At 40.8% G+C, this 19,115-nt stretch overlaps 1 protein-coding gene across 6 annotated transcripts in view; it reads left to right on the plus strand.

Moving 5' to 3' along the window:
- Positions 1-19,115, plus strand: part of CHRDL1 (chordin like 1) — a 152,478-nt gene that overhangs the window by 115,246 nt on the left and 18,117 nt on the right. For all 6 annotated transcript variants that reach the window (XM_049872071.1, XM_049872074.1, XM_049872076.1 and 3 more), the window contains exons 7-8: positions 10,002-10,069; positions 16,829-16,997. In XM_049872071.1, coding sequence (XP_049728028.1) covers positions 10,002-10,069; positions 16,829-16,997 — 237 coding nt within the window. The remainder of the gene's footprint in view (positions 1-10,001; positions 10,070-16,828; positions 16,998-19,115) is intronic.

Below are 19,115 nucleotides of genomic sequence, written 5' to 3' on the forward strand. Positions count from 1 at the left end.
CTCAAAAAACAGATAAAATCTGATTCAAGCACAGATACCTCAAACGTGCTGCGATTGTGTGCAAAATATTATTGGAAGGGAACTCACTAATTCCAACAGATCGTAGCACTTCAAATTTTAGCTCTGTTTTTGTGGGTGAGGAAGTATGAGAAAAATGGGATAATAATGAGGAGGAATCAAAATGAAAAGATTTTTTCTAATAATGATATGAGTTCTATGCTCTCACATTTATAAACAAATATAGCTTAGTCAACAGCTGACACTGGGATTGTTTGTATGTTTTTGGAAACAGTCTCAGCACAAAACCAAAACCAGATTCTGACTCATAGCAACCCTATAGGTAGGACAGAGTAGAACTGCCCCATAGAGTTTCCAAAACTGTGATCTTTACAGAAGCAGACCATCATATTTGGTTGGTGAGTTCGAACTACCAACCTTTCAGTTAGCAGCTGAGCACTTAACCACTGCGCCACCAGGGCTGTTAGTCTCAGCACAGTCTCCTGAAAGGTAAGATAAATAAATAATGCTCAGACAACCCTAATTATATTAACCACTTTAGGACTGAAGTCAGAGATGTTAGGGAATAGCAAAATGTTAGTCAACAGGCTACTTTCCCTCCCCCAATCTGGTTGTTGTCTCCCATGCATTCTCCTTTTCCTGCAACATTGGAAATTGCTGGGCTAGGTGGAGTGGAGGATTTAACAAAGTCAAATGCTCCCCAAATTTTAGACAGAGACACATCTCTATTATGTTTCTTATATTAGGATTGTACCAAGGGGTGGGGGGGAGAAGGATTGACCAAAAAAAGAAAAAAAGGATCCCTGAGTCTTTCTACCTGAAATAGAGGCACTTCCATAGTCTTAGGGAAGCTGTCATCTGCTTGGAGAATGAATCTGGATGATGTGGGCTGACTGCTATTGTTTACAAACTGATGAGATGCTCTGAGAGTTCCTTGAGGGTACAGTCTTGAGTAAAGGACTAGCAAATTTACTACAGTCCTACCTCACTGAATTAGTTGAGCAGGCTAATCCTCACAAATGGATAGGATTTAAGATATGATTGTGAGATTTTAATCCAACTGCATAAATCTATGTATAGATGTAGGCTTAGATTTATAGACACTGACTATAAAGAAAAAAATGGACCTTTTCCTCTAACAACTTTCATGCTCATTTAAAATCATCATTGTTTAGCATGCATTTTTCTCAATAAAACTAGCATGCTGAAATGGAAAAAAAAATAACTCAGTAATTTTTGAGTTCATATGTTCTCACCTAAACTTCAAAATGTATTGAAACACTCTGATCTTTTCATAGTTACAGAAATGTCTGACCACCATGACTGATCCCTTTTCGAAAGTGAATCATTTGTGTTTATGAATATGGAGCCATCCTAAAGATTTTCCATTCTTTCCTACCTCTCCTCTTTTTCTAAATCACAATTGGAAGCATTCCCCTTCCATGGAAAGTTTCCAGGTTATTTTTGTTCTCTTTCCATCCCTGGAGCTCCTAATTCACCCCCACATGCTTGCTGACTGTCCCAGGAACCCCACCCCTCTAAGGTCATCATGTTCTTGCTTGGCATGTCTCTTATGTCTAGAATGTTTCTTCCTAGACAAAAAGTCCTTCAGGCAGTGGTTGGGCAACATTGACTTTCATTCTGAGCTTAACAAATTAATAGTGATAATTTCTAATTGACCATCTGGGATATCCTGTCAGGGTCAATAAGGCCCCATCCTGTTTGTGGGGTTGGAGTGGAGATCTTTTTTGTGTATATGAGTCTGGTTGTACAAGAAAAATAAGGAATTCGCAGTGAAGCATATTAGAGCAATTATTTCTTCACGGGTGGTTAAAGCCACTAGTCCTTCAATCCTGTCCCTCTAACTACTTCAAGGAATGCCATGTCTGCCCAGAAACACACCACTGGATGTGCCCATTACTCACCTTAGAATAGTCTTCATCAGTTTAGACTCCAGCATTTATAGAAATTAATTTGATTACTTGACTGACAGTGTAAACAAAGGAAAAAGATACATAAGAAAGAGGAGCTATTTCAGGCAGAGGAATCATATTTGCACAATACCCAGACTGTAAGTATAAGAATTTACAAAGTCCACGTCTCCATAGCCCAGGCAAAGTGGACAGTGGATGTAATTACCCAGTTGATTCAGGCGAAGAGCTGGCATGACTGCGTCCACTTTCCACTTGGCTTTGGCTATTAAAACCAGACCCACATCCTCCTCTCGCACCAAGTACCTCAATCCTCTTTTTATAGCACCAGGAAGCCAAAGTGGTGTTCATGACTGGAAGACCTTACAACTGACTGATTTTCATTACCGGGCTGACTAAGCAGAAACATTGGTACATCATTGAATTTCCCTTCTCTGTCCTGCTTGTTATTTTTAGTTTATGGATGTGGCAACAGGTCTCTATTTGGACACTGTACTTGGACTTTTAATGCTCCACTTTATAACTATGAAAATTGTATTGCCTCCCAATGAAGCAGCTATCTGTCTTCATGAGCCTCATTTTAAGCCAAGAAAGAAAAAACATTTCTAACTAACATGCAAACTCCTTTTCCAAAGGATGTAAATAAGGAGGGGACTAGCATAATTATGAGAGAAACTAAGCCAGTTTAGAATGTATGAGCTGAAGGAAGCTCTGCAGCAATTTTTTTTTTTTTTTACTATCTCTAGGACCCAGGCTTCTGATTTTAGAAACAAAATTATTTCCTTCCTATGTGCTAGGCTTTTTGTTATCATTGTTGTTTAATCCAGATTCTTTCCTCTGTTAAATACCTAGCGCACCTGTGGGAGTCCCTTAAGCTGGGTTTTCCCCATGTGTAGGAGAAAGAGGAAGAAAAAGAGGAAGGGAAAGGGAAGAAGGGGGAAGAGGAATAATAGCTAACGCTTACATGGCACTGTGTGCCAGACGTTGTTCTAAGCACTTTGCATATATTGATTGATTTAATTCTCACAATCCTACGAGATAAGTATTATCACCTCCATTTTAGTGATAAAGGAACTGAGGCACAGAGAAGTTAATTCACTGCCCAAAGTGACACAGGTAAGAAGGGGGTACAGCCAGGATTTGGATCCAGGCAGTCGGGCCCCTGTCTGTTCTTTTAACTGTTACACTATGCTGCCTCTCAACTTGGGGAAATGAGGCAACTGTATTAACTCTGAGGCTCCTGGGAGGAGCAAACTGTGACAATTCTGTTCCCATGTCAGATATGGTAACACCTCCAGCAGATGGATTAAGACTACTCTGAGAAACAAAGCCCCCCTTTCTAACTATAAACTTGAATCTCTTTAGCCAGGTCTTCACTGAAAGAACAGAGTGTGGATCGTGGGCACCATCTAGCTAATGATTTCTTTATTTCCTCCCTTAATTCTCCCCTGCATATACACACATACACACACTCTCAATGCATTTTTTTTAAAATAAATATTTCTGATTTTTCTCAATAAGTCCTTTTGTACTCCTCTTCAGATTTGGTTTGCTACTGTTGGCAAGAAGTTTCCATAGTCTGGGTCTTAGGGTTTCTCAAGCATATTTTTTGTTGAAATTGCTGAGAGCTTATATTGACAATGCAAGGAGTAAAGTGCTTTATTTCACAATATTTAGTAGAAAAGAAAAATGACTGCCCACATTACAAGGTACTGGCATAGTGGTTAAGTGCTACGGCTGGTAACCTAAAGGTCAGCAGTTCAAATCTGCCAGGCGCTCCTTGGAAACTCTATGGGGCAGTTCTACTCTGTCCTATAGGGTCGCTATGAGTTGGAATTGACTTGACGGCAACAGGTTTGGTTTGGTTGGTTGGCAGACTTCTCGCAGTACCGTATGTTATTATTGGGAGCTCATACGTCTGGGTATCAATGCAGAATCTTTATACCAGTGTTCTTCAAAACCATTGACCCATGGCCATCAAGTTGATTCTGCCTGACTCATAGCGACCCTATAGGACAGAGTAGAACTGCCACATAGGGTTTCCAAGGCTGTAATGTTAACAGAAGCAGTCTGTCACATCTTTCTCCTGCGAAGCGGCTGATAGGTTCGAACTGCTGACCTTTTGGTTAGCAGCTGAGCACTTAACCACTGTGCTATCAAGGCTCCCTAGTGTTCTTCAAACCATCCTTCAAATTTCAGCATGTCTTTTCCTTCCCAGCAGAACTTGGAGAATTAGGTGGTTGGCAGAAGACTCCAAAGGTCATCTGCTTCCAACCCCTCCTTCCTCTCCAGCTTGGGTACAGAGTACTGACTATAAAGTGCCTCATCATAGAACCTGGCATAACGTAGGTGGAGATTTCATGGTGGGTTTCTTCTACCCTGTCCTCTTCCACTTTCTCTCAAAAGCCCTTTAACTATCTGCTGTGATTCTGATGGTTTCAACTTGTTCTTCTGAAAATACAGATAGCACTTTCTCTTGTCCCAGAGATCACTTCCCCTGCCTCAGTGACCCATTTAATCTGTATTTGCGCTTATGATTAGAGTGGCCATATAATTTATCATCCAAACCAAGACACTTTTGAAAAGTGAATGGGAGCAACCTTAAAAGTTATGCTTGCCAGAAAAATAGACACAAAACTGGGGCTTTCCCAGACAAATCAGGACGTATGGCTACCGTACTTCCAATGTCTTGCTTGGTTCAGAAGTGGCCACATGCTGGCGTAGTTTTGCTGTGTGAGGCTTATCTTCATGGGTATCTCATAATCTCATTGTACATTTAGTCCTCTTGAGAGGACAAGGTTTACTTGTGTGACTTGCTGAAGCCAATCAGATTAATGGAGGCAATGGGAGTTATAAACAGCCTGAATTTCAGCCTAGCTCTTGACCATTTTTCAAAACTGCTCTCCATTTCTCCCATTACCAGAAAGCCAAGTCATTCCAACTGCATAGAGTAGCACTCAGAGTATAATTGAGGCTTGAATAAACAACACATGTGGCTTTTAAGGTTAAATGAATATTGTTTGACATACAGTACACTAGAGTTGTTTTTCATTTGGCTTTCAAAAATTGGTTAAAATTATATCTTGTTGCTTCTCAGAGTTAACTAGAATCCTTCTGTCTCCATTAGAATTACTGTTTTTTCAAAAAATCCTTGGCTGAAAAAAGAAGTTCCTTCTCACCGAAGATAATTTGTCCAGTGAATCAGGAAAAGAAAAGAAAAGAAACAGGTTTTTAGGCTCTTGATACCTACTTTTTTCCTTCAGATATTTTGTCTCTTAGATACAGTTAATGATTGTAAATAGGCATACCTATTTTTAGTTGTCCAGACAGACCCTGCCCAGGTCTAGAGAACCACTTATAACTGCACAAAATGTGAATACCTAAGAAGACAATTCCACTTTAACTAAGTTGAATAGAATAACTGAAATGTTGAAACCTTTAGCAGCTACTTCTAAAACATTCAAGCTTAGAGAATGTCATTGTGATGACTTTGAAAGCTCAAAGGCACCAGAAATACTTCAGCTCCTTCTTGAGAAAAGGATATACATATATATATGTATGTATACAAATATATATATATATATATAAAATCACTATATAGTGCAGTGGTTAAGCATTCGGCTGCAAACTAGATGGTCAGCAGTTCAAATCCACCAGCCACTCTTTGGAAAAGCTATGGAACTGTTCTACTTTGTCCTATAGAGTCGCTATGAGTCGGAATCAACTGGACAGCAGCGGGTTTGGTTTTTTGGTTTATCTCGGTAATGGAATGTGTACTAGTTGGGGAGCAGTTGGAATCTAGGAGGAATTTGGTTTCAGTGTATATATGTATACTACAACAGCCTCCTGGTTGGCCTCCCAGATTCCAGTTGTTCCCCAACTAGTCTACAAGTTCCATGGACCACACTTTGAAAACCACAGCACTAGGGGATCCAAAGGAAGTCTAAGATATAATCTCTGCTTTCAGGGGATTTACAGGCTCATCAAGGAGTCAAGGCAGTCCCAGGAAACATTTAACACCAGAAAGTATTGTACATATTTTAGTACTCATTCACTGAACAAATATTGAATGAGTACTACGTACCCAGCACTGTTCTCGGTGAACACACCAGACCAAAATCCCTGCTCTCAGGCAGGATTCTAGTGGGGGAATATAGACAGTAAATAAGATAAATAAAACATAAAATGTAAGATAGTGATAAGTGCTAAGGAGAAAAAGCACAGAAGGTGGATAATTGATACCAGTGAGAGGATGCAGTATTAGATAGGGTGGTCAGAGAAGTTCTCCCAAGTCCTTCTTTTGACAAGTACTTATTGAGTGGCTACCGTATTTTTGCACAAATAATGTGCATGTTATTAGTTTTTTGCCAACCGCACCCTTCCCCAGCACCCCAGGTATTTTTGTAAATGCACTATGCAATTTTTTGCAGCAACATAAAAATATAGTGAAAAATCAGCACACTACATTTACAAAAATAGCTCAGGGGGGCACAGTTGGCAAAAAAGACTTATAAAAAGGGCATTGTTTGTGTAAAAATACTGTACTATCTGTCTGGCACTGTTTTAGATGATATAGACATGGATAACACACATGAAAAACCCTACCCTTATGGAATGGATATACTTATTTGGGCATCAGGATTCCTGGGGTTCTGATGTTAACTGTTATGAACTCATGTGACTGTGGGTGGCCACTGTCTCTCTCTAAGGTTACAAGATGCTAAGTTTTTCAGGCAATTGGAAGCCTGTAAGAATTCTTGAGGAAGGCTTTGTGGAGGAAGAAAACTTAAATGGAAACGCTGAGAAATGGGTATGGTATTCATAGGCATAGGGGAGCTGTGGCATGTGGGAGGTGAGGAGGTAATTTCAAAATAACATGAGCAAAAGCATGGAAGCAAAAATGGGAGACACATGTTCCATGAATAGCAAGGAGAACAAAGGGTTTACATTGTAGAGCAGCTGATATAGTTGGGTAGGAGGTTGTTCTTGTTTAGCTGCCGTCAAGTCAGCCTCCATGCACAATAAAACTAAATGCGACCCAATCCTGGGCCATCCCCCTGAATGGCCACGGATCTGACCATTGTGATCCATAGGGTTTTCACTGGCTGATTTTTGAAGGTAGATTGCCAGGCTTTTCTGCATAGTCCATCATAGCCTGGAAGCTTCATTCAAACCTGTTTAGCATCATAGCAACACACAAGGCTCCACTGACAGATGGGTAGTTGTTGCACATGAGGTGCACTGGCCTGGAATTGAACCTAGGTCTCCTACATGGAAGATGAGAATCTACCACTGAACTACCCAGTGACCATGGAGTAGCAGGTAGGTGCTCAATAAAGATGAGGTGGGAGCTCATTCTAGCGAGTCTTGAATGGAAAACCACTGAAAGTTTTGATCAGAGAATGATATATAATGAAAATGATGTTTTAGGAAGATTAACCTAGCCATCAGAGAAATCTTCAAAATTCATAAATATTTTCATAAGATTATTTTTATTGTGATAAATATATATGTAACAAAACATTTGACATTTTAACAATCTTCACATGCACAGTTCAGTGACATTATGTTCATCATGTTGTTCAAACATCTCCCTTATCTGTTTCCAGATTATTTTTTAATTATAAAGGGTTAAAGCCATACTTTGTTATGTCACTGTCTGATGATCATATTACTAGCAAACTAGTTCCAGGGTCCATTTCAAGCCCAGGAGCCATGGTGGTGCAGTGGTTAAGAGCTTGGCCACTAACCAAAAGGTTGGCAGTTTGAATCCACCAGCTGCTCCTTGGAAACCCTATGGGGCAGTTCTACTCTATCCTATAGGGTCTCTATGAGTCGTAATTGACTTGACTGGCAACAAGGTTTTTTTTTCAAGCCCTAAAAGCCAATGACATTACATAATTTTCCTAAAAGTAACTATGATATGCTTGAACCAGTAGTATGTTACTATTTTATTTATTTATTGTAATTATTGTACTTTAGATGAAGGTTTACAAAGGAAACTAGTTCTTTAACAATCAATACACATGTTGTATTGTGACATAGGTTGCCAACCCAGCAACATCTCAACATTCACCCCTTCTCAACCTTGGAATCCCCATTACCAGCTTTCCTCTTCCCTCCTGCCTTCTCGTCCTTGTACCTGGGCTGGTGTGCCCATTTAGTCTCATTGTGTTTCATGGGCCTGTCTAATCTTTGGCTGAAGGGTGAACCTCAGAAGTGACTTCAGTACTGAGTTAAAAGGATGTCCAAGGGCCATACTCTTAACGGTTTCTCCAGTCTCTGCCAGACCAATAAGTCTGGTCTTATTTTTTGTGAATTAGAATTTTGTTCTACACTTTTCTCCAGCTCTGTCTGGGACCCTCTGTGGTGACCCCTGTCAGGGCAGTCGGTAGTGGTAGCCAGGCACCATCTAGTTGTGCTGGACTCAGTCTAGTGGAGGCTGTGGTACGTGTAGTCCATTAGTAATACATTACTATTTTAGTTGCACATTTTTGAAAGCTTGGGAGATGAATTAGAACATTCTTAATGCTTATATTTTTTTCCTATTCTTGTTATCTCATGAAATATCTGTTTGAATTGATATTGTCATGGTGACCCCATGTGTACAGAGTAGAACTGTCCCATAGGGTTTTCAAGGCTGTGACATTTCAGAAGCACATCACCAGGCCTTTCCTCTGAGGCACCACTGGCTGGGTTTGAACTACCAGCCTTTTGGTTAATAGTCCAGCGCTTTACCATTTGCGCTACCCAGGGACTCCTATATATAAAATATTTAAATAGTGGTCATTTACAGTGGTGCAAGCATCTCTAAGACCAAGCTCTCCTCACTCTTGTCTTTCTGCTTCTTTGGACATTAGGTAACATAGGTAGAAATTTGGAAATTATTCTCATTTTTTAAGTAATTTATTTTATCTTTGTCTTGTTGAGAATATACACAGCAGGACATATACCAATTCAACAATTTCTACATATATAATTCAGTGTCATTGATTACATTCTTCAAGTTGTGCAGCCATTCCCACCCTTCTTTTCCAAATTGTTCTCCCCCATTAACACAAACTCACTGCCCCCTAAGTTTCCTGTCTATCAAGTTGCTGTTGTCAATTTGATCCTACATAAATAGATCTTGAAAGAGCACAATGTTCAATTCAGACATTCTTTACTAATTAAGCTAAAGCATTGTTTGGTTTAAACAGACTTCAGGGGATATTTTTGGATTGAGGTTTAAAGATTATCTCAGGCCAATAGTTTTGAGGATTCATCCAGCCTCCATGGCTCTGGAAAGTCTGGATCCCATGGGAATTTGAAATTGTGTTCTGCATTTTTCTCCCTTTTGATCAGGATAATTCTTTCTTGTTTTTTTTTTATCTTGAATTAGCTGAGGAATATCCCTATCTGTGGTGTGTTTGTTGCTCTCAAGACTGAGAGTAGAATCTTCTTCCCTAAAAGCAGCTACTCTTGAAGACAGTAATGCTAGAGGCTCGCTGTCCAAACATTGGGTCATGTAGACCTAGAGAAAGGCGTCTCAGGCAAAAATAGAGGAGAATGACATGTATATTTGTTATGTGACACCATAACCATGGGAAGTTTTACCTTAACTTTTAGATCAGGTCATAATTTCTCAGAGACATAATGGTGAATTTAACAAATCATGACAGACCAAATCCTCAAAACTCATTTTTTGAGGGTAGTTTAAACACATGTTAAATATGATCTGCAAAATACTTAACCGTCACTGAAATAAAATAATCAAAAGCGATGATGATGGCTTTGTTTCTGGGGAAGGTAATTATTTCCCTTTTTATTTTACAAATTTTGGATAATGTTGCTAGATGGTCTATTTTAGAAAGTGGCAACTTTCTTCAGAGTTGTTTTGAAAAATGAGGCACACCCAGAGAAAGAGCTCAGTGCTGTTTTTTGAAGGACAGCCACAAGAGCTAAAATGTCTTGAGAACTTTGGGTCATAGAACCAAAAATGTTGCTGGGTCTTGAGGGTGATAATTTTCCTTCTATGTATGTACGATCCTTTATTTCTTTTTTAATAAACAGGGGATGGAGAGTTGTCGTGGGAACATTCTGATGGTGATATCTTCCGGCAACCTGCCAACAGAGAAGCAGTAAGTGTGAATAGCTCGAATAATTCAACACTCCACAGGATCAGGCCAAACTTTCCTCTCCCTGTGGTTACTATCCCAGCAAAGCCATTTAAGGGCCCATTTCTAGCACCATTTTTCTTCCCCTTCATCAGCAATTTGAATGGCATCATCACCAACCTGTAACCATTTAAGTGCACTGCATAATTGGTAACCGGGATGAGGACATAGAACACAAAGAAATCATAACCCCAGCTCTAAGGAATCCTTAGTCTAGATCAGAAGTGGGTACCCTTTCAGGATGACTTGCCAAATTTTCATGTCCTCTGTGAGGAATGTAGTTCACTACCCCTATCTTCAACCCTGAGGACCTTTGGTGGTATTGTAAGGTAGCCCAGCCTATCCTTTTGGCAGAGGTATATAAACCCTCTCCTAAGTCTTAGGCTCTCAGTTGGAGAAAGGGAAGGTAGCAGGCCTGATTCTCCTTCTTCCACCCTGCAACATCTTCTTCTCATTCCATTCTAGGCACTAATCTCAGAATAAGACTTACATAGGCATCTACGTATGTGTAGTAATAGCATCTCTTGTTCCTTTGTATTTTGAAGTGATTAACAAAATAGAGTCCCTCTATAAAAATATATGTCTAAGTAGGCTAACATTTCATACTTCTTAAAATAGGAAAAGGAGATGTTCCAGTTCAAAGAGCCTATCACATGTGAAGGACTCATAAAAGTGTACAAAGTATACAGGGGTATTCCTTGCACATAAAAGGGTTTTCATCACACACTTGTACATAAAAGTATACAGAGGTGTCTATGGAAGCATTGTTCATAAGAGCAAAACAAATGGAAACAACCTAAATGTCCATCAGTAGGGACTTGATAAAATAAACTCAATCTATGGGACACTGTGCAGTTGTTCAAAAGAATACAGTACATCTAAATGTAGTAAAATGGGATGATCTCCAAGATTTATTATGTAAGCAAAGCAAGATACAATATAAAATTTATATTATCATTTCCTTATGTAAAAACTGTATATGTGTGTGTGTGTGTGTGTGTAAATGCATGTATAGTGAGTGATCTGGAAGGTGACATACCAAAATGATAAGAATGGAAGACTCAGAGGGGTAGAATTGGGCAGGAGAAAGGTAGCCTTTCACTTTTCTACTTCTGTATTATTTGATGTTTTTCAATGAGCATGAATAGTTTTCTAAAACCTTAGAAACTAGTTCACCACAAGCATTGGCTATAAGGCAGAAGTCTAGGGGATTACAAGGCAGGCCCAAGAATAGTGAGGGTGTGAAGAAGGTGTTGATAGGGAATGTAACAGAATGACCAATACAAACATCATAGTGTTGCTTAGGCTATGCTTTTCAGTCATCATGTGCCACTTCTGGCTCGTAAGCTCCCAGCTTGCCATCACCCAACCTAACGCCTCAGCAGTGAGATGGAATGATTTATATTTGCTTTATTCTCTAAAAGTATTGTTTTCTGGCCACGGCTGTTTCTGGAATGACTGCGGGTGGAGTGGAGAACAGTATTCTGGACATCTCAAAAAAGCAGCAACCTTGCAAGGGAGGATGGGCTTCCCAATTATCTGCCTGATATAGATGCTGAGGAAAGGTTTTCTCCATCTAGCTCTATCTGCTCTATAGTAAAATGATATTCCTTCCAGATCCTGACAGGAAATGATGTCAGTCTGAGTTTTCTGTGTTGTGAGTGTTCTCTTTTTCTCAGTTCTATTTTTTTCATTGTGGTGAAAGTTGAGAGTGTTTAAATTAGTGGCTGTCAACCAGATACCATTCTGAATCAAATTTAGGGCTCAGTCACTTTAAGCTGTATGCCTTGCCCACTAACAAACAGGCCCCCAACACTGAGCACTGTGGCCATCTCAGAGGTCTTGCTGGCAATGTCACTAATTAGCCTTTCTTCTTGACCTTGTGTTACCCCGACCCCAACTCTCTCCCTTGTCTTTCAGCCTCATTGTTCTTCTTAAACTGCTTGTGATAGGGCTGGACTTAATCCGGCATTTCCCTTAGCAAAAGAGTCAGGAACAGAATCCAGGGCCTTGAAATAGTTATTGATTTTCAAAGGCATTCAAGACCTATCTTTAGAAACAAACATTTGGGTCTGGTAGACCAAAATGGCCAGATGGTTCCACTTTATTATAAATAAATATTTTCCTTTGTTCTAAAAGGGGTAGGTATTGTGGGATATGATTTGAATAATAAATAGCATCTGTAGTATGGAAAAGCATGTACCTAGCACATAGTAGGCACACAATAAATATGTGTTGAATGGATGGGTGTGGAAGATTGAGTGAAATGTGGTGTGGCGGGATGGGGGGGATTCCATTAATTTTAATGCACAAAGAATCTGTCCTAAATCAGAGAGAAATTCTTCGGACTTGCTGTTTGCTCTTGACCAGCCTGAAACTAGAAGGTAGGGGAATCCCTTTTGAATAACTGCAGGACGAACTTCCTGCATGGGAGAAAAAAAGCCAGTCCTAACACCACATTTCCTCTAGCGCTTCAGTAGGCTGTTCACATTTACCTTGAACTAGCAAAAAAAAAAAAGAAAACCTCAGCTCAACAGAAACACAGCTGATTGGTTTACTTGGCCAAGTTTTATGAACTGCATAGGAAGGGGAACCAGTGGTTTAAATATGACTCCTTTGTAAAAATATGAAACAGTTTTTGTTTGATTTTCAGATCATAATTTCACACGATCTGGTCCTAGTGCCATTGGAGTATGTGTGTGTGTGTGTGCGCGCGTTTTTGGGGGGGGAGTGGGGGGAGGGAGAATAGGCACAGGATAGAAAGCCAAAACATGAAAGCAAGCATAATTTCATTTTGGACAACAGCCAAACTCTGATTTTGCCCCCAATAGATTACACAGAGATTTACCATTAGAAAAGTGAAAGAGTTTGGAATAGAAACAACATGAAACAGATAACAATTCCTGTCTCCTTCACATTATCAGAACAATGGTTGGGGAAGGAACCTGGCCTAGTGTCTTTAGACAGGGATAGTTCTAGGTCAGTAGTGACTTAAATAGAATGTTTTGATGGCTGTGTGGATCAGAACATGTTCCGAAGGTACTTCTGTAAATGAAATTTTTAATCAATTGTAGATAATTGTAGATTCACTTGCATTTGTAAGAAATAATATAGAGTGATCCTGAGTGCCCTTCACCCAGCTTCCCTCAACGGTAATATCTTGCAAAACTGTAGTACGATGTCACCACCAGGAGGTTGACATGAAGGCCCTTTTAAGGCCCTTTCTGGACTTTGATGTTCTCCTGTCTCCACCAGTAAAACCATTATACCTTTGGCTTTAGAACAAGCAAGGTAGAAATTCCTGGGAAATCTCTACAATACAATGAGGCTTGAAATATTTTTCAGTCCTTCAAGTAAATAAATAATGCCAAAACATTGAGCAAAATAAAGCATAGCTATTTTTTTTTATATGGTCATTTCTACCTAACTATTTTTGACCTGGTCTCTCAAGCAGCTTATTTACAGCTGGAATTTAAAAATAAGCTGCAATTCTGCTTACAATTCCAAGGCCTTAAGGCCTTTTTCTCCTTTGCTTTAAGTTACGAAGTCAGAATGGCTTCTGGTCAGGCTCTTTGAGGTGTTTAGAAGTGTCAGTCTGAAGGAGCCATTCCTCTTAAAGAAAAATCACACACCACCATAGCCCCTGCTCCCGCAACAGAGGATCCTTTGTGTCAGCGATTCTCGATGTTAGCTGCAAATTAGAATCCTCTGGGGAGTGAGTATACAGGGAGCCCTGGTGGCACAATGGTTAAAGGTTGGCAGTTTGAAATCACCAGCAGCTCCAGGGGAGAAAGATGTGGCAGATGTGGCAGTCAGCTTCTGTAGAGATTTACAGCCTTGGAAACCCAATGGGGTCTCTAGGAGTCGGAATCAACTACATGGCTGTGGGTATTTTAGTTGAGGAGTACATAAAAACCCTAATGCCCAAGCCTCATTCCAGACCAACTACATCAGAATCCCTAGAGGTGGAACCATCAGTAACTCTCTCCAGGTGATTCCAATGTGCAGTTGAGGTTGAAAACCAGTGGCATAAGTAGCTGTGAACACTGTACACCCAGAACTAAACTCAGTGCCGTCAAGTCGATTCTACAGGACATAGCGACCCTACAGGACAGAGTAGAACTGCCCCACAAGAGTTTCCAAGGAGCACCTGGCGAATTCGAACTGCTGACCCTTTGGTTAGCAGCCATAGCACTTATCCACTATTCCACCAGGGTGAACGCCGTAGCAGACTTCTATATCTGAAAGAACTTTTTGATGAGCCTTTAGCCAAGTGTTTGTGGACTACTGAGTTTGACCAGACATTAGCTCTCCCATTTTCTCCTCCTCCACTCTAAAACTTCCCCTTCTCCCCTTTTTCCCTCACTCCAACTCTCCTGCCATCTCTAAAAACCCAACCTTCTTTGTGACCCTGAATAAAATCCCTTCTCGTCCCTGGCTTCAGTTTCTCTATCTGTAAAACAAAAACTTAAACAAGATAAAGTTCTAGGAGGGCTGACTAGCCCATTAGAGGGCCTCTGATCAAAATCCCTAAGATTTTTTTTTTTTATGAATCATTTTGCTATCGGTGTCATATGTCCAGGAGCCCTGGTGGCGCACTAGTTAAAGCACTCGGCTGCTAACCAAAGTCAGTGGTTTAAACCCACCAGCTGCTCTGCAGGCGAAAAATTGTGGCAGTCTGCTTCTGTAAAAACTTTATGGCCTTGGAAACCCTATGAGGCAGTTCTGCTCTGTCCGTAGGGTCCCTATGAGTTGGAATCGACTCAATAGCAGCAGGTTTGGTTTTTTGTTTTATCATGTGTTCAGGATCTGAGTCCCTGGTACCAAAGGATAGTTTTTTATTTTGTGCTCACCATCATGAACCAGAGAACTTCTTGTACTTGCAGCTTATCCTGGGTCAGCATTTCCTCTCTAATTCCGTCTCTGTAGAACTCCTTCCTTTTAGCAGCAGTAGGACAGCCACCAGCCAAACTGTCCTTTCTGTGTTCCAGTGTTCCTTTAGCAAAACCCTGCCAAACTTCTGAAGGGACAGAACAATCTGTAATGGCCTTTGAAGAATGTGAGTGATTAGGGCAGAAAAAGACATATGAGCCATTGTGGGAATGAAAAAGATTTGTGTTGATAGTCTGACACGTGTACATAATAAATTGATACAAACCCTTATTTATTTTTATAGCTAGACTCTTTTTAGATAAAGAGAATAATGTTCTTTTTCAAAAGGCTAGAAAAGGTCCTCTTACCCCAGCTCCTGTTCTCTCTCTCCTTCTCCCACCCACCAATGCCCACGCCCCAAGAGGGAAATACAACTCCCAAAGCTAAATTTGCAACATACATGTCTATAGCAAATAACTTTAATAAATGTTTTGTGGGATGGTGGGGTCACTGGACCCCACAACTACCATGCAAATGTTCCCTGCTATTTCTGCACAGAATATAAGGGTTTCACTTTTTAATTGTCTGGGAAAGGATTTTTTTAATGAGCCCCTCCTCCTTCACTCCTAACATTTGCCCTTAGGATGCAATTGATGTTACTTGGCTTTAAACCTTAACATTTCATTCTTCATTCGTTCCATCCTCCTCTACCTCTAACCTACCTCAGCTCCTGGGGGGAGGGGTGGGTAGCAGAATAGTGGACTCATCATGTGTCTTGAATCCTTGCTGAAAGAGCAATTATTATATTATGTGTACTACAGGGCTCTATACTTTTGTTAGGGACCACAGCTTTCATTTATTCAACAAATATTTAATGAGCACATTCTATACACTAGACACTCTTCTGATTACTGTGGGTTTAGCATTGGACAAAACAAAGTACTTGACTCTGTGGTGCTTACATTCTAGTACTGTCAGGTACTTTCAATTCTCTCTTTAAAATGTCTAGGGTATCTGTGCCCTGCTGTATGATCTCATATCATTGCCTGCATTTACAGTCTCAGTATATCTTATCTAAACTATACTTGACTGCTGTCTCTTCCTTCCATCCAGTTCACCCTACACATCATCAGGGCATTCCATGCTTTGAAACACAATTCTGATTAAGTCAAGTCCCTACTTAAAAAAAAAATCCCAGAAGGCTTCCACACCCCACCTCTACTGCCTACCAAATAAAGTTCTCACCCCTTAACATGTCATTTAGAGTCCTCCATGTTCTGGTTTCAACCTACTTTTGGAATGTTATCCTGCAGCTGTTCCCTTTTATAGACTCTTATGTTCTCTGCTACACCTTCTCAACTTGGAAATGTTTGCCTGGAATATTCCCCACCAACTCTGCCTGTAAAAAGTCTACCCATCCTTCATGGTCCAAGTCACAGACCCTCCTTGACTATGAGCTCTTCTTCTTCTCTGAATTTACACAGCCCTTTCTAATTCTGTGGCCTCTGTCACATTCTGCTTTGTGTGGCAGGCTACTCTTTTAACTCCTAAACCCGATTGTGAGACTCTTGGGTGTAGGAATGATGCTTTACCCTGTTCTGTTGTTTTTCCCCTCAGGAATTTGTGAACCTTGTCCAGTCTTCTACAAGAACAGTCTCAGCATGTGGCTAGTGCTCCTTTCAACATTGTCACATTCCTATTTCTATTGGAGTTGGTGAATGGGCAGTTATGATGAGAACTCATCCCTAAAAATTAATAAAAGTCATTGAATGGCTTTTAATGTATGTAACTCCATCTTTACCTCCTCATTGGTGGATTTTTTATACCATATTTGTCCTTGTCATTTTACAGAGACACTCTTACCACCGCTCTCACTATGATCCTCCACCAAGCAGACAGGCAGGAAGTCTTCCCCGCTTTCCTGGGGCCAGAAGTCACAGGGGAGCTCTTATGGATTCCCAGCAAGCATCAGGGACCATCGTGCAGATTGTCATCAATAACAAACACAAGCATGGACAAGGTAAGAGGCACCCACATCGGGCTTCAGCAGCCTGGGTCTTCGGAGGGCTAGAGCTGGGAAAGGACCTTTTCTCCCACACACATCATATATTTGCATGTTGACCACTCACCATTCAAGTCCACAAGTGACTCTAGGGGACTCTTAAACCAAAATCAAACCCATTGCCTTTGAGTCAGTTCCAACTCATAGCAACTCTTAAAAATTTTTTTTTTTTTTAACTCTTAAGGCTCTCCCAAATACAGCATTGTTCATATCAGGAATATCTGATCTTTATTTAGGACAAAAGGCAAGAAGGCAGCTAACCTAATGTCTACTGTGGGTGGTACATTAGCAGCCCCATTTGTGCTTGTGAAGCAGCTTCCAGCATTTTCACAGTTGCCGCTGGGAATTGGGAAAGTTTGTTGAGGCTTTAAAAAAATCAGAGGTTGTTTGCTTTCCAGTAGGCACCTAACTTTCAAAGGTACTCACTGTCAAACACTTCTGAAGCTCTTATCCATAACTTAGGAATTAAAAAAAAAAACAGTTATGTGTTGATTCCAACTCATGGCAACCCCCTGTGCTTCTGAGTACAACTGTGCTCCATAAGGTTTTCAATGGTTGGTCTTTCAGAAGTAGATCTTCAGGCCTACTTCTGAGGCAACTCTAGGTGGACTCAAACATCCAACGTTTTGGTTAGCAGGCAAGTATGTTAACCGTTTGTATCACTCAGGGCCTCTGCCTTAGGAATAAGGGTTCTTATACCTCTGTTCACCCCAGATTCTCCTGGAGTTCATGTTGAAGATATACATTCCTGGCCACACCCTCAAAGAGTCTGATTCAGTAAGACTGGAGCCCAGGAGTCTGCATTTTAATATGCACTCCAGATGATTTTGATGCAGGTGGTTCCCTAAACACACTTTGTGTAACACTGGCTTAGGAAGAAGCAGAATTACAATCATAAATGCCTGTGAAAATTGTCTTACAATTTGTACCACTCACTGTTTCTCATATCAAACTTAGGCTTGGGTTAGGGGATTTGCCACCTGGTGGAGCCCATATTTCAAAAGAAGTCTCATGTTGACTCCATGGCCCAAACCTAGGGCTAGCCCCTTCCCTCTGACAGCGATATTGCTTAGGGTTTTGTCCCTATCCCACCAGCTTCATCCCTGCTAGCCGCCCCGCCCCCCATTTAGTATAATTTTCTCTTCTTTCTCTTCTGCTCTCTTTCCCCAAAATTCTTGTAAAACCCATTGCCATTGAGTCAATTCTGATTCACAGTGACTCTATAGGACAGAGGAGAACTCCTCATAGCATTTCCAAGGCTGTTATCTTTACAGAAGCAGACTGCCACATCTTTCTCCCACAGAGCTGTGGACCTTTCCGGTTAGCAGCTGAGCTCTTAACCACTGCCTCACCCGGGTTCCTTTCTCCCAAATTACCTTGATATAAAGGCTACTTCAGATGCCCCAGCTAGTGACTAGATTGAATTAAGACTCCAGCTGCAGTTTTCTTTCAGATATCATTGTGTGCTACAAAGCACGCCTTGTGTCAAGAAATACTCCTACCCCTACGGGAGAGAGCTGGTGGTGAAATGAATTGCTTGTTCGGCCCCCTAAACTCTGGGTTCAGAATCCAGCTCAGAAACATCCTCTTCATCTGCACAGAGATTGACCATCCAGAAAATTTGCTTTAGAGACCTGTGTAGCCACCATAATCTCTTTAGTTTCGCCATGAGCATATTTTCCAAGTCCTTTGAGACCACGATCAGGGCCTCTAAGCATAGACACTCACCTGGGAGGTGCCTTAGGCTGCCTGACTAAGAAGGGAAAGAGACACTACTGAATGTTCAAAATGACAGTTGACTGTTTTGCCTTTTAAAGCCCACACAGGCACATTTCGGTACTTTCCTTGAAGCTGCATCAGATCTCACCTATCTCCAAATGAAGAAATGCATGTGTCTTGACCTTGTCCTGTATACAACTGATACTACCACAATGTACCTCTCATCGTCAAGTTGATTCCAGCTTACAGCAACCCTATGTACAACAGAACAAAACACTGCCTGGTCTTGCACCATCCTCTCAATCCTTGCTGTACTTGAGCCCATTGTTGCAGCCACTGTGTCAGTCTGTCTTATTG

Source organism: Elephas maximus, chromosome X, assembly GCF_024166365.1.
Source record: "Elephas maximus indicus isolate mEleMax1 chromosome X, mEleMax1 primary haplotype, whole genome shotgun sequence".
Taxonomy (NCBI): domain Eukaryota; kingdom Metazoa; phylum Chordata; class Mammalia; order Proboscidea; family Elephantidae; genus Elephas; species Elephas maximus.